The 13033-nt window shown below is 37.8% G+C and overlaps 2 protein-coding genes across 8 annotated transcripts in view; one reads left to right on the top strand and one right to left on the bottom strand.

Annotated features, from left to right (window-relative positions):
- The window catches only part of strbp (spermatid perinuclear RNA binding protein), an 89059-nt gene extending 81390 nt beyond the window's left edge, over positions 1 to 7669 (top strand). For all 4 annotated transcript variants that reach the window (XM_086096533.1, XM_086096535.1, XM_086096532.1 and 1 more), the window contains one exon: positions 1985 to 7669. In XM_086096533.1, the coding sequence (XP_085952659.1) occupies positions 1985 to 2079 (95 nt within the window). In that variant the 3' untranslated portion in view covers positions 2080 to 7669. The remainder of the gene's footprint in view (positions 1 to 1984) is intronic.
- A 1669-nt stretch (positions 7670 to 9338) lies between these two features.
- The window catches only part of rabgap1 (RAB GTPase activating protein 1), a 64008-nt gene continuing 60313 nt past the window's right edge, over positions 9339 to 13033 (bottom strand). For 2 of the 4 annotated variants that reach the window (XM_086096557.1, XM_086096559.1), the window contains 2 exons: positions 12341 to 12541; positions 9339 to 12178 (listed from right to left, as the gene is read on the bottom strand). In XM_086096557.1, the coding sequence (XP_085952683.1) occupies positions 12056 to 12178; positions 12341 to 12541 (324 nt within the window). In that variant the 3' untranslated portion in view covers positions 9339 to 12055. The remainder of the gene's footprint in view (positions 12179 to 12340; positions 12542 to 13033) is intronic. The other 2 variants (XR_015097242.1, XR_015097243.1) reach the window with 2 other exon arrangements.

Here is a 13033-nt window from a genome sequence, read left to right as displayed (position 1 = left end):
TGCACGATCCCCGTTGCCTCCCGTCGATTAATACTTGCCAGGTGTCCCACAGCACATCACAGACTGGCGGGTGTTCTCATTTATTTATTTATTTTGCAGCAACAGGGGCTCAGGTATTATTTGAGATGCATTCAGTGGAAGAACAACAATGCCAAATCACTGGCCGTGCAGAATATTTTGATCTGTTCATTTTTTTCCCATTATTGACATCAAGTTTTGCATATTTGTTCATTAACATGAGTTGACAAATCCAAATGTGGTTGTTTGTTTTAAAGGTAGTTCATAGCTATTTGAAGTTGAAAAAGTTGAGAAAATATACTAAACAGTGAAACGTCAAGTGAAACTTCGAGTCATATTTGTGTTGTGGTAATTTTTCGGCCGCTAGGTGGCATTAGGTTATCATGTTGCACGTATAGAAACAGTATATTTAATCGCACGAAAAGCCGAAAGGAAATTAAGATATCAGTTCTAAATGTACAATGAAATATTTTTAAGTTTTTCATATTTGTTAATTAACTAAATTGGATAAATATAGTTACCAAATCCAAATGTGGTTGCATGTTTTAGTTAATTGATACAGTAATTTTATAATGAGTAATTCATAGTTATTTGAAGTTGAAAAAATATACTAAACAGTGAAACAGATTTGTGTTGTGGTAATTTTCTGCATCTAGGTGGCATTAGGGTTTCATGTTGCACGTTGGTGACAGAAACAGTATATTTAATCGCATGTTATATAAATTCTAAATGTACAATGAAATATTTTTGTTTTTCATGTTTGTTAATTAACATAAGTGGATAAATATAGTTACCAAATCCATTTGTGCTTGCATGTTTTAGTTAATTGATACAGTAATTTTATAATAAGTAATTCATAGTTATTTGAAGTTGAGAAAATATACTAAACGTGAAAAGTAGTGTGAAACATTGAGTCAGATTTATGTTATAGTAATTTTCTGCCACAAGGTGGCATTAGTGTTTCATGTTGGACGTTGGTAAAAGGAACAGTACTTTTTTTTTTTTCTTCAGGCCATTTTCTTTATTGTAAATTAGTAAACAATCCCCATAAATACATCGATTTATTTTTATTTATTTATTGTATACCTGTAGACGCCATATTGAATGTTTTTCAAATTAATGCCATTTAAGGACTTCATTTTGGCAAACCAACAACATCATCGAACAACAGTATCAAGTAGCGCATTCAAAATATTAAATGAATTATTTGCTGCCGGGCAGCAAAGGTGTACTAGTAGTTAGCAAGTCTGAGGTTCAAATCTCATCTTAGGCATTCCTTCATGGCAAGTTAGCTTCACTGAAGACTGAACTGTCCATAGGTGCGAATGTGACCGCATTCTTGTGGCCGTTTTACGATCAGGAACTTTGAATTTGAGGAATAGAAAATTGTCATTCATTTCTTGCAATTTTAAGGAAAAATGCTGTATTGGGATTTACTCTATAGGTCTTTCTTTTTGTTTTTGGGGGGGCGGACATTTTAGGTATCAAAAGTACTGTATTGTTGACTACTCGTGAGTTGTACTCGTATCAGTTTGGGAATTTTTTTTATTAACTCATCACTGCCAGCTCAGTTAAAATCGATCTTTGACGTCTGTGGCCGTCATTGGCAGCGAATGAGTTAAACATCCTTACCAAGCGTGAAAGAAAAAGGATGGATGGATAAAGACTGTAACCTAATTGTCATACTTGATTTAAAGTATTTTTAACGATGACTCCCATCTTCCTATTTTTCAAAATGTCAGACTATCCCAGCTCTTATACATCTTCCATTCATATGCCAACGTAATTTAAATGCACTAAATGCCACCCAGCATTAACCTCTTTGGTTTGGTGGAACCATTCCAAGAAGTGTTTCCAGTCGTTGAAGTGGCACGGCTGCAAATGCCACCGTAACCTTCCTCGTGGTTCAAATTCAAATCTGCACGCAAGACGTGTCACTATCGTGTCTTTGTGTGTCTCACTCCAGGTGGTCTTTTCATAGACAATCCCTTCTACCAGCCGCGGACCCTCGCGCCCTTCATCATCCACCTGGGCCCCCAGGATCTCTTCTCCGACTTCTAGAGATGAGGTTTCCGGACCCCCCCCCTCCCGCCTCGTCACACGTTCCTCTCTTCTTCTTCTTTTTTTTTTCTTCCTTTCTAATCTTGCTGCGATTTCTAAAAGGCAGCAGAATGTGACGACGACTCTTCTTCTTCTCTACGAAGCGGACACATCATAGTGGGAGGGGCTTGGGGGCGGGGCCGCATTACCCAAAAAGCAATACTCGTTACTTGTGGGGAAAAGTGTGAACGGGGCTGGCCTTTATAGCAATAGCAATACACATGAACTCCTCTTCAAGAAGAATGTCCGGCAACTTTAACGCGGCGTTGCAATAGCTCGTCTTGATTGTATCCAAATAATGTGTGTGTGTGTGTGAGTGAGTGTGTGTGCGTACCACATATACATACTTAAATATACATATATATAAACAACGCGTGTTGACTATAATACGACCATGTACGTATGTAAATACATTTTAAAGGATAACTAATTGTTATAAATTATTTTAGGACGATACAGCGAAATGTACCTGTAATAATAACACACTATAGCTTTCTTCCAGTTTTCTATACACGAGCTAATTGTAGGAGAGCCAATATTATCTTTGCTATTCTTCCTAATAATCGCCGCTCTTAGAATCATAACGAAGCTCCCTTCCTTCCTTGATGTCGTTCTGAGCCTACGCCAAGAGGTGCTCGCTTCTTATCAGCTCATCACACACGCACATAAACACACACTTTGTGTGAGAAAGCACATGTTCTAAAGCCTCACTGCTGGCCGGGAATGCTCTTTGTGTGTGCGCTGCGTGTACATGTGTGTGTGTGTGTGTGTGTGTGTGTGTCGGAGTGTGCGCGCGCATCGGTGAAACGCGTCCAGTCAGCGCGGAGGGGAATTTACGTTTTAAAGTAACCCATTGGGAGTTGATGTTGCGTCATTCGGGTGGAAAATGGCCTCTTCATTTGGAAACGTGTCGCTGTTGAAATGCTTCATGTTCAGTGGCTGTACTTTGACACTTTTGGAACATTACAGTCTGTTTAATTGCCTTTTTTTTTTTTTTTCGTCATCTAGTTTAACTGCAAAATTTGATTTCACATTAGCGGCCTGCTATTGCATTCGCTGCCATTGACGGCTATAGACGTCAAAAATTCATTTGAACTATTTTTATTTGTTTAAAAAAAATTCCCACTATTGTTAACAAGGATATAAAAACCTAGAATTTTTTTTTTTTTTTTACATTTTGAGCAGATATAAAATTTGTAATTAATCATGACTTAACTATTGAAGCCTTGCAATTAATTAAAATTTTAAAAAATATATCGCCTGATGCGAGAAGAAAAGATTATTAAAAATTAGGGGCGTCAATTTTTAATTGTAATTAATTGCATGACTTCACTAGTTAACTCACGAATAATCACAAATTTTATATCTGTTCTAAATGTACAATATGTTTTCCCTAGTTTTTAATACTCTTGTTAATGAAAGTGAAAAACAAAAGTTAAACTAATAGAAATAGTTCAAATGAATTTTTGACGTCTATAGCCGTCAATGGCAGTGAATGAGATAATTGTGGGGAGGTTGTATTGTCAAGGGCTGTTGGTTGCTTTGTGTACTATATTTTAAATTTAAGAATTTAAAAGGACATCAACTAAATTGTGCTGAACATTCAACCTAGCCCTACTAAAATTTAACAATTTCAAAACTATTTATATGCCTTTGCCTTTGCTAAGTTTATTGCTGCCACAAAAAAAGCTAATTTTCACATAATTCAGAATATATAAAAAAAATAAAATCAAGTCCGTGGCATCTTAACCCATAGTTTCAATTCATTGACTTAGCAGATGATAAATGTTTTTAAGCCTAGGCAGAGGTCGAAATGTTCCCATTAAAGTAATACATATGTGTTTGTTTGTGGCACCGTTCCAGCAGGTTCAGGTTTTGTCGTCGGCATGTCGAAGCTCAAGTTGAGACCAGTTGGGAATTTTATTGAGTGGATCCTGACCTTCTCGACCATTTAAGTCTTTCCCGCCCTGCCTGGTCTCAGCACTGCTCCGTGCGTGCTCCCCCTGCCCTCGTTCCAGATGGCCCACATTAATGAGGCACACAGTGAGCAACCTCTTCATTTCCCTCCAGACGCCAGAGTCACACGGTAGCAGTCACCCTGCTGACACACACACACATGCACACTTCCCTCCATAAGTATTGGAACGGCAAGGTCCGTTTTTGGTTTTCAAAAGGTGAATATGAGATAGATTAAAAAAAAATAATAATAATAATAATCTTTTGTTTCATGGTATTTCCATCCAGCAGCTTTTATTTGAACTCAGCCACTTTTCAAGTGAGCAAAAGTATTGGAACAGACACGATCAAATTCACTCATATTTGGTTAATTACAATAAGTGCATAATATGGAGGGGAAAAAAATGCCCAAATTAAAAAATAAAATAAATAAATAGATTAAAAACAATATAATTCAAAAAATAAATGAAAAATATTATAAATGGAAATAAAAAAATAAAATATACATTAATAAATGAATAAATAAAAGTAAAAATAAAAAACGAGACTCAAAAAATAAATACAAAAATAAATATTGACATATATTTAGATAATCAATCCATAAAAATGCACTGCTCTCATATGTATTTATTTCATGCGGCAGACGTCAGCATGAAATGTTATTCAAATGAGAAGGCGGTCCTAAGCATGTCTTGGGTTTGACTTCGATGGAGTGCTCTCTCATTCACACCAAGCAGGTCTGTGAAAAAGGACATCTCGCCGGCTCGCATGGAGAGCTCCAGCAATTGACGACTATCTTGTCCACTGTCACCGCAACTTGTGACTTGAGTTGCTTGACAACTCCACATAAGTTCCTTTGTTTTTTCGTGTGTGTGAATTCTCCCTTGCTGTGGAATGGGCAGAGTCCGACAGATTGACATGTCGATCAATCAACAGGCGAATAGTTCAACCCAAAACGTACTTAGGACCGCCCCCTCATTTGAAAAACATTTCATGATGGATTTCATGCTGATAACGTTTGCAGCATGAAATCAATATGAGAGCAGAATGTTTTTATTTATTGACATTTAATTCTCTATATATATTTATTTTTGTTTTTTTCTGCATTTATTTTTATATAATTTTTTTAATATTTTTTTATTTTTGTATTTTTTTAACTTTTATTTATTTATGTATGCATGCATATTATTTGATGCTTTTATTTTTCATTTATATATTTTTTATTTAATGTTTTAGTTATTAAATTAAATGAATTAAAAGTAAATCTATTGTGTTTTTTTCTTTTCTTTTAATGACACATTTTTGTTGCTGACAAAATTCTGATCAAAAGATTTTTTTGTCACGGAAACAACACAGGATGCGATAATGCAAGAAATAAACCACAACCGGCACACAGTATAAGCAGCTAAAGCGCGGACATGTCAAGGAAACACTGTATGTTGAACACACCACACGTTTTGTGTGTGATAATTTGAGTCGGAAAAAGCAATAAAAAAAAAAAACACAACAACATCCACACCATATTTTGGTTTTGATCTTTGCTTTCTTTTGCAATCATTACAAAACTTTTTTTCTGGCACCTGAAGCATCAAAACTTTTGCAGGCTCGGCTATCGGCAATATGTTCATGAGTTGGTGCGTGTTGTGTTCATCCACACGCCAAAGACTCTTTAACAAACCCATCGAGGCGTCACACTCACGTAAGAATTTTGTCGATCGTGTGGGATTGGAAGTTTCCTCTGCAGCGTCAGAATGTCGAAAAGAAATAGCCGCCTAACGGTTTGCATTGTGTGGCAGCAGCCAGCAGAGGGTGCTGTTATTTCAGGCCTGATGTCCGCTGCCTCATGGGGCTGCAGAAGAAGTTTGATGTCATTAGCTCATGAGGGAATTCTATTCTCAAATGTGTTAGCTTGGAAGATGAAAGTCATAATTGTGATAAATATTTGGAAGATAAAAGTCATAATTGTGATAAATATTTGGAAGATGAAAGTCATAATTGTGATAAATATTTGGAAGATGAAAGTCATAATTGTGATAAATATTTGTTTGACAAACAGACCATAAATATTTAAACACTGAAAGTCCACCGGAAAATGCTCCGTTTTGTGCCAAGTGACCACATATTCTTCCAGCAAACGTGTTCAATTAGTGTCGTTTGTAACTGCCAAACATGGCATGGCTGTGCCATCGTAACGAGACAAAATGGTGGACGCACGTGCGGTTCCCATGCTGACAACTGGTTACTTTCCAAAACAGGCTAACTTTATGCCACACACAAACGGAAAGATTAGATGTCGATGAGGTTTAACAATAAACAAAATAAAGTTGAATAATATTGTCAATTCTTCTTTTTAAATTGTATTAAAATTAAACCAGTTATTTACAAAAAAAAAAATTTTTGCGGGGGGAAATACAAAAATTATTTAATGAAATTAAATAACAGATGTTGGATGTGTATGTAATTTTTTTTACTCATATTTGTATTCTATTATTTCTATTAAATATGTGTAAAAAAAAAAGTATTATTCAAAATGATTTTATTCATATTATATTTATATTATTTACTATAATTGTTAGGAACAATGTAAAAAAAAATAATTTTTTTTTACTTTAATAAATCCGTCAACCAATTATTTCATAATAAATGACTACAAAATACATTTTGAAAAGAAGAACTACATTTAACCAGCCAATTTTATGAGAAAAGAGCTAAATCAATGCAACAAATATGACACTTCTAGATTTCCTGTTCAGAAAAATAGATTGAAGTTATCTAAAACATACGCTCGTACGGATGTGTTCTCACGTTTGCAAATGCAGCCACTGACATAAAAGTAGTGCACGGGCGTTTTCCGACTGCTGCAGGCGGGCAGAAATAGATCGCAAATAGATCCGGCATCACGTTTCACCTGCGCACTTGACCAGAATAACTGCGGATCATATCATTTTCCCGTGTGTGTTTGTGTGTGTGCGTGGGGGGGGGGGGTTACTACACACTGCACACGCACTCATGTAGCCGCACACTTCCACACAAGAAGCACGTTGTCGCAAACATACCTGCTGGTCAAGGTTCAACTGCTGAAGGATGAAACATTTACTTTGGGAATGTACACAATGTTGTTCTCGTGATTGTAGAGTAGAATGTATTTACTCCTAGAGTAAAGCAACATATTTATATGGTCTATATATGGACACGTGCATATATATACTGTACATTGATATACATTTTTAACTTGAAATGTTTTTGGCGCATCACCGTTTTTTTCCTTCAATTTTTATTTCTGATATTTTGACAAATGTAGTGTCTTATGATCTTGTAAATATATTTTTTTTGGGGGGGGGTTGTTTTTAACAATCTTTTGACAAATTTTCTGATGCTGCCTATGAAACTACAAGGTGATATTTAATCCTCACAGTCTACTTGATTCATTGGAGTGTGGCCATGGAGGCCGAATGACAACAAAATGGAGGCGATTGGAATGTGCTGTGTTCACTGTTTGGTAGCAAAACGTTCACAGCAGTGCTGCTTTGCACTTCTTCACTTCATTTATGCTTGTGGGAGTGAATAATAAAAGAGAGAAAGTGCTGAATCATTATATCCGACTACTTGTCTACTAATTGGATTCACAAAGCTACCGTTTATTATGAATAAATAACCCGACATTTCACTCCAGGTTGTTATGTTCTGTACACATAAAATCTCCCAAATACATGTGGAGAATGTGTTCAAGTCCAAAAACACCATAGTTAATTATTTCTTTGCCCATCTCCTAAATGTATTTACGATTTCTCTTACATAGCATGCAATGCTAACGCATGCGCCGACGTATGCCCCGCTGTCACATTCCCTCCTCAGTCAGTTATGTCCGGCCTAATGTGGAAAAGCCACAAGCTATGCTATAGGACACACGATCCTCATTGAACCCCCGTGGAGCAATAAGGCAACTCTTGGCCCGGGGACAACGTTGACCGTGTTTCGCTCGCAAACACGCGGCAGTAATCAACTCACTGCTCACTATTTTCATTTCATAGACTGCTGAAACACGATAGCGGAGTTAGTTTAGTAGACGTGCTCAACATTACGACACAAACATTGTTTTACTTTTTTTTTTTTTTACCTGTGGTTTATTTTTGAGGGGACTTTAAATATCTCTAATTCCCTACATTAGCATATGTACAGAAGCATATTGCATTCACTTGAAAAAAAAAGTCCTATTTTTCTGACTGATTTTTGGGGGGAGCTTTGTTTTTCTGAATATTTTTTTTCCTTTTTTTCTAAATATTTTCTTCAGTTTTTCTGATTTTTTTTAAAGGGGTTTTCCCTCAGATTAGAGAACAAACCACAATACAGTATACACATTAATTCCTTTATTGAGAGCCAGTAAGTAAACATGACCATCTTATTGCATATGGAGGTATGCGGGAAAGTGTCCGCTTCCGCTATTAGCGAGTCTGCAACAAGTCACTTGGAGTTCAGAATAAAAAAAAATAAAAAATTACTTACAGAAAAAAAATATTCAGAAAAACAGCTGGTGTTGTTTTTCTGAATATTTTTTTTCTGTTTTTTTTAATAATTTCCCCGTTTTTCTGATGAATCCCACCCCCCCTTTTTTTTTATAGTATTTTATCGTCCTGTTTTTCTGAATAGTTTTTTTCAGCCTGTTTTTCTGAATAATTTTTGACAGAAAAAAAAATTCAGTAAACAGAAAAAAAATATTCAGAAAAACTGAAAATAAAATAAAAATACAAAAAAAAAAAAAAAAGCTCCCCCCAAAAAATAGTCAGAAAAACAGGAGCGTTTTTTGTGAATTCAATACGCTTCCGTACATATGTATCCAAAATATTTTGTTTAATTTTGAACAGAAGGTGAAAATATTGGCATTCTTGCAGTATTTACTGTATTAAACAAAAATGACATTTATAAATAGGATACACTCTAAAAAGAGTTGGGTCAAAAATAACCCAACTATGGGTCAAAAATGGACCGATCCTCTACTTTCAAATTGGTCTTTTAGTGTAAAAACAACTGATAAATATTGGTCAGATCCTTTACTTGGGGTCAAAAAAATTGGGTAATTTTGTATAAAACAACCCAGAATTTTTTTCAAATTGACCCATAAAGTGGATCGGTCCATTTTTGATCCATAATTGGGTTACTTTTGACCCAACTGTTTTTAGCGTGTACACTGCTTATTTGTGATCTTTTCTGGAGATCAACTCATTGATTGATTCATTCACACAATAACTCAGAAACCAAGACAAGAGTGGCGTGTTCATATGTTTATATTGAAGCCTGTAAAGTCACCACAATGCGTCCTACACTATTACAATGTCCACACATGGTTATCAGTGTTTGTTGTCTGGTAAAAGCTACGTTTTGGCTTTGTCATCATTTCAATGAAACAGCAGTCAAAGTCAAAACACACACACACACACAGGTGGATTATTCATCTGCAGCAGGTAAGCAACGTTAGGTCGACTTACAAAGTAGAAAACCATAAAGAAAAACATTGTAGTCATTTATATTTATATATATTTATAATATACACAAGCTAGTGGCAGCCGGCGGAACGGCCGCATTTGTCTTTGAATGCAAACCTTCCGCATTCTGTTCAACCTTCAACGCCAAATGCAATTTACACTTGCGATGCAGTCAACATTGAAACACACACAACCGATTTCTTTTGGACCTGTCCTCTCACACACACACACACACACACACACACACACAGACCGATTTTCTTGTTACCGGACAGAATGACACTTGTAAAGACCACCTGTTTGTAAAGATAACATACTCACACACAGATTTTTTTGATTGTGTATCAATTTTCTTAATGGCCACCCTTTTTCGATATGACACATATCTGATTGAAGAGGGGCAACTTTCTGGGGACCACCATCTGGAAAGGTAACACACACACACACATAACGGGTTTTCAAGACTTAAATTGGGGACCACCTTTTCTAAAGGACACATAAGGGAGGGGTCACTGTCTACATATGAACCTGTTTTCATGCCACTTGGGGACTACCCTTTGTGGAAGTCACAACCAAGTGCAGGTTTTCATGAATCATGGGGACCCCACTTTCTCGTGGGAACCATCTTTTGTAAATATACACTCTAAAAACAGTTGGGTCAAAAGTAACCCAACGATGGGTCAAAAATGGACCGATCCTCGACTTGGGTCATTTTGAGCCGACTTTTGAGTCAAAAAATGGGTCTTTTCTTTTAGTGCAAAACAACTCATAAATATTGGTCAGATCCTTTACTTGGGTCAAAAAATTGGGTCATTTTATGTAAAACGACCCAACAAGTTGAGTCAAATTGACCCAAGTCGACGATCGGTCCATTTTTGACCCATAGTTGGGTTATTTTTGACCCAACTGTTTTTAGAGTGTAACATTTAACTTGTTTTTACAATGCAAGGGGACCAGTCTTTTGTAAAGTCAACACACACATACATGTTTTCATGCAACTTGGGGACCACCTTTTGTTGACGTCACGACCACGTGCAGGTTTTCGGGACTTACGGGGACCCAACTTTCTGAGTGACACGTGTGGGGACCATCTTAAATAAACGTAACATTTAAACTTGTTTTTACAATGCGTGGGGACCAGCCTGTTGTAAAGACAACACACACATACAGGTTTCTCACGCAATTTGGGGACCACCCTTTGTTGACCGTGCGCAGATTTTCATGATTTATGGGGACCCAACTTTCTGAATGACATTTTGCGTTCAAGGTGCGTGGGGACCTTAAATGACAACAGTGGGGACCAGCCTTTGTGAAGGGAACTCACTTCGTGGGTAGCAATGTGGCTAAAATAGTCTGATGTCATAACAGTGTTACAATCCACAGGACGATGATCTATGATGGCGAAGAAAAATGGGAAGACAACCACAGAAGCAAAAAAGGAACTTAATTGTGTGGTTAAAAAAAAAAGTGGCACATGCTGAGTATAACATGGCAAGAGCTACAACAATAAAAACTAAAACATACTTTTTCCGTTTTTAATGCTTGTTTGTGAAGAATGTTGAAATGAACCAGGAACGGATTATTTCCTGGTGGGAAAAGTCATGTTGAATTGTACAAAGTGAGCGAGCCCTATGCTATACGCAAAAATCTCGTACGTATGTCAAAACATGCCGTGGTCATGATTACACAAAATATTTGTATGACAAAAAAGCACTTCCAGGCCATAAATGATATTTAAAGTATCTGCTAAGATGAAGGGTCAGAGGGCAGGTGGTGCGAGGAAGGAAGTGCTCTCACACATACACACACACAGAAGGACTTTTCAAGGTTGGCATATGAAGGGAAGATTATTCATGGGGGGTTTGATATTTAAAAAAAATACTCAATAGGAAGTTGAAGTCGTCGGCTTTTCTGTGGCGCCATTCGCACGCGCGCGCGCACGCACGCACGCACACGGTAGAACATTAAACATTGAGTGTATCTTATCGTCCATGCATGCATTAGTGCTTTTTCTCTCTGCGTTTCCTACACAACACACTCGAGTCAGCCCATTATTTAAGCACTCACACACACACGCGCGCGCGCACGAGCACATTCATGAACAGACATAGAAAAAAAGGAAGTTGTATGTTACAAAAAGAAAACGTCTCGTACCGAAAACTTATCCTCCTTTAGTTTGTGCCAGTAGTTTCTTCTTCTTAAGGGAGGGAGGAAGGAGGGAGTGTGCGTCTGTCACGTTACCATGGTTACAGATAGGTCCTCCCCTTCCTCTTTGTTGGTTCATATCAGCAGTAACAAATACACAAACCAAACAGTGTATGTAAGTGTGAACAAAGTTTTGGTTGGCCCTTACGTCAGTGCACTTGGCTGTAGTCATGTTGGGCCTCAACGGGGAAGGGAGAAAGGGGGACGTGGCCAAGAGCGCCCCCTAGTGACGCTTACCCTGGGATGCAAGCGAGAAGCGTTCGAGTTCCGGGTGATGCAAATGAGAGCCGAGCGGGTTAGGTGGTCTCTTTGCCCTGGGTGCCGGTGACCGTTTTGATGGAGCTTAGCGTTCGGTTGAACCAGGTCTTCTTGGCTGCCTGGACCTCGTTGAGGGCCAGACCCAGATGGTGCTCCAGGTCCTGATGGCGAAGGAATGACAGTTAAGCACAGAAAGCAACCCTTTAAAAAAAATTAAATAAAAATCTTAATTATCTTGAAAGTTGAAACAGGAAGTCAAACAAATGGTGATGACGAACGTTAGCTTTGAGCATTAGCATTAGCCAAAAAAAGCATTTCCGTACCTGGATCTTGCACTCGGCCTCAACCAGCTGCAGTTTGGTCTGCGCCAGTTCCAGCTCCATCTCCCTCAGCTGGTTATTCAAACCTTCCTTCTCCTCGTCCGTCTCCTCGCTGCTTCCGGGTCGTGGCGCCGCCGCGGGCGCCCGAATGCGACCTTCCTTGTTGAAAAGGCTGCTGCATTTGTCACAGCCCTCCACTTTGGCCTGCGGAGGACAGAGGACAGTAAGAAAGACAAAAGTACTTCAGTAGACAAAAAACTGCAGGGTGAATGAAGGAACTTGAAATCGCTTCTTCCTCATGTTTAAAAAAAAAAAAAAAAAAAAGGAAGAAATTGTAACTAAACAAACAATGTGTCCTTCTGCCTTTGCACGGGAGAACTACAGTATTTCCTCTCACTCATTAACTCACATGCAGAGGAAATCACGTGTTTTTATTTTTACTGATGACGCAGCATCAGGAGCGACTGGGGGGTTCAGTATCTTGCTCGAGAACACGTCAACATTGTGACAAGGATCGAACCCACAACCGTTGGGTTGGGAGACTATCACTCTAACACTGAGCCATGCCACCCCGAGCAGCCGACAGAAAATGGGGCAAAGGGTTTTTGAACAAATGCAAATGTTCTTGATAACGGCATTAAGAGGTAAAATAATATACATTACAGTGTAACCAATATTAAAGAAATAAAACTAAAA

Source organism: Leptonotus elevatus, chromosome 15 (assembly GCF_054856555.1).
Source record: "Leptonotus elevatus isolate MCC_2025b chromosome 15, RoL_Lele_1.0, whole genome shotgun sequence".
Classification (NCBI taxonomy): domain Eukaryota; kingdom Metazoa; phylum Chordata; class Actinopteri; order Syngnathiformes; family Syngnathidae; genus Leptonotus; species Leptonotus elevatus.
Note: the sequence above shows the minus strand (reverse complement) of the source record. Positions and strands in the feature narration are given on the sequence as shown.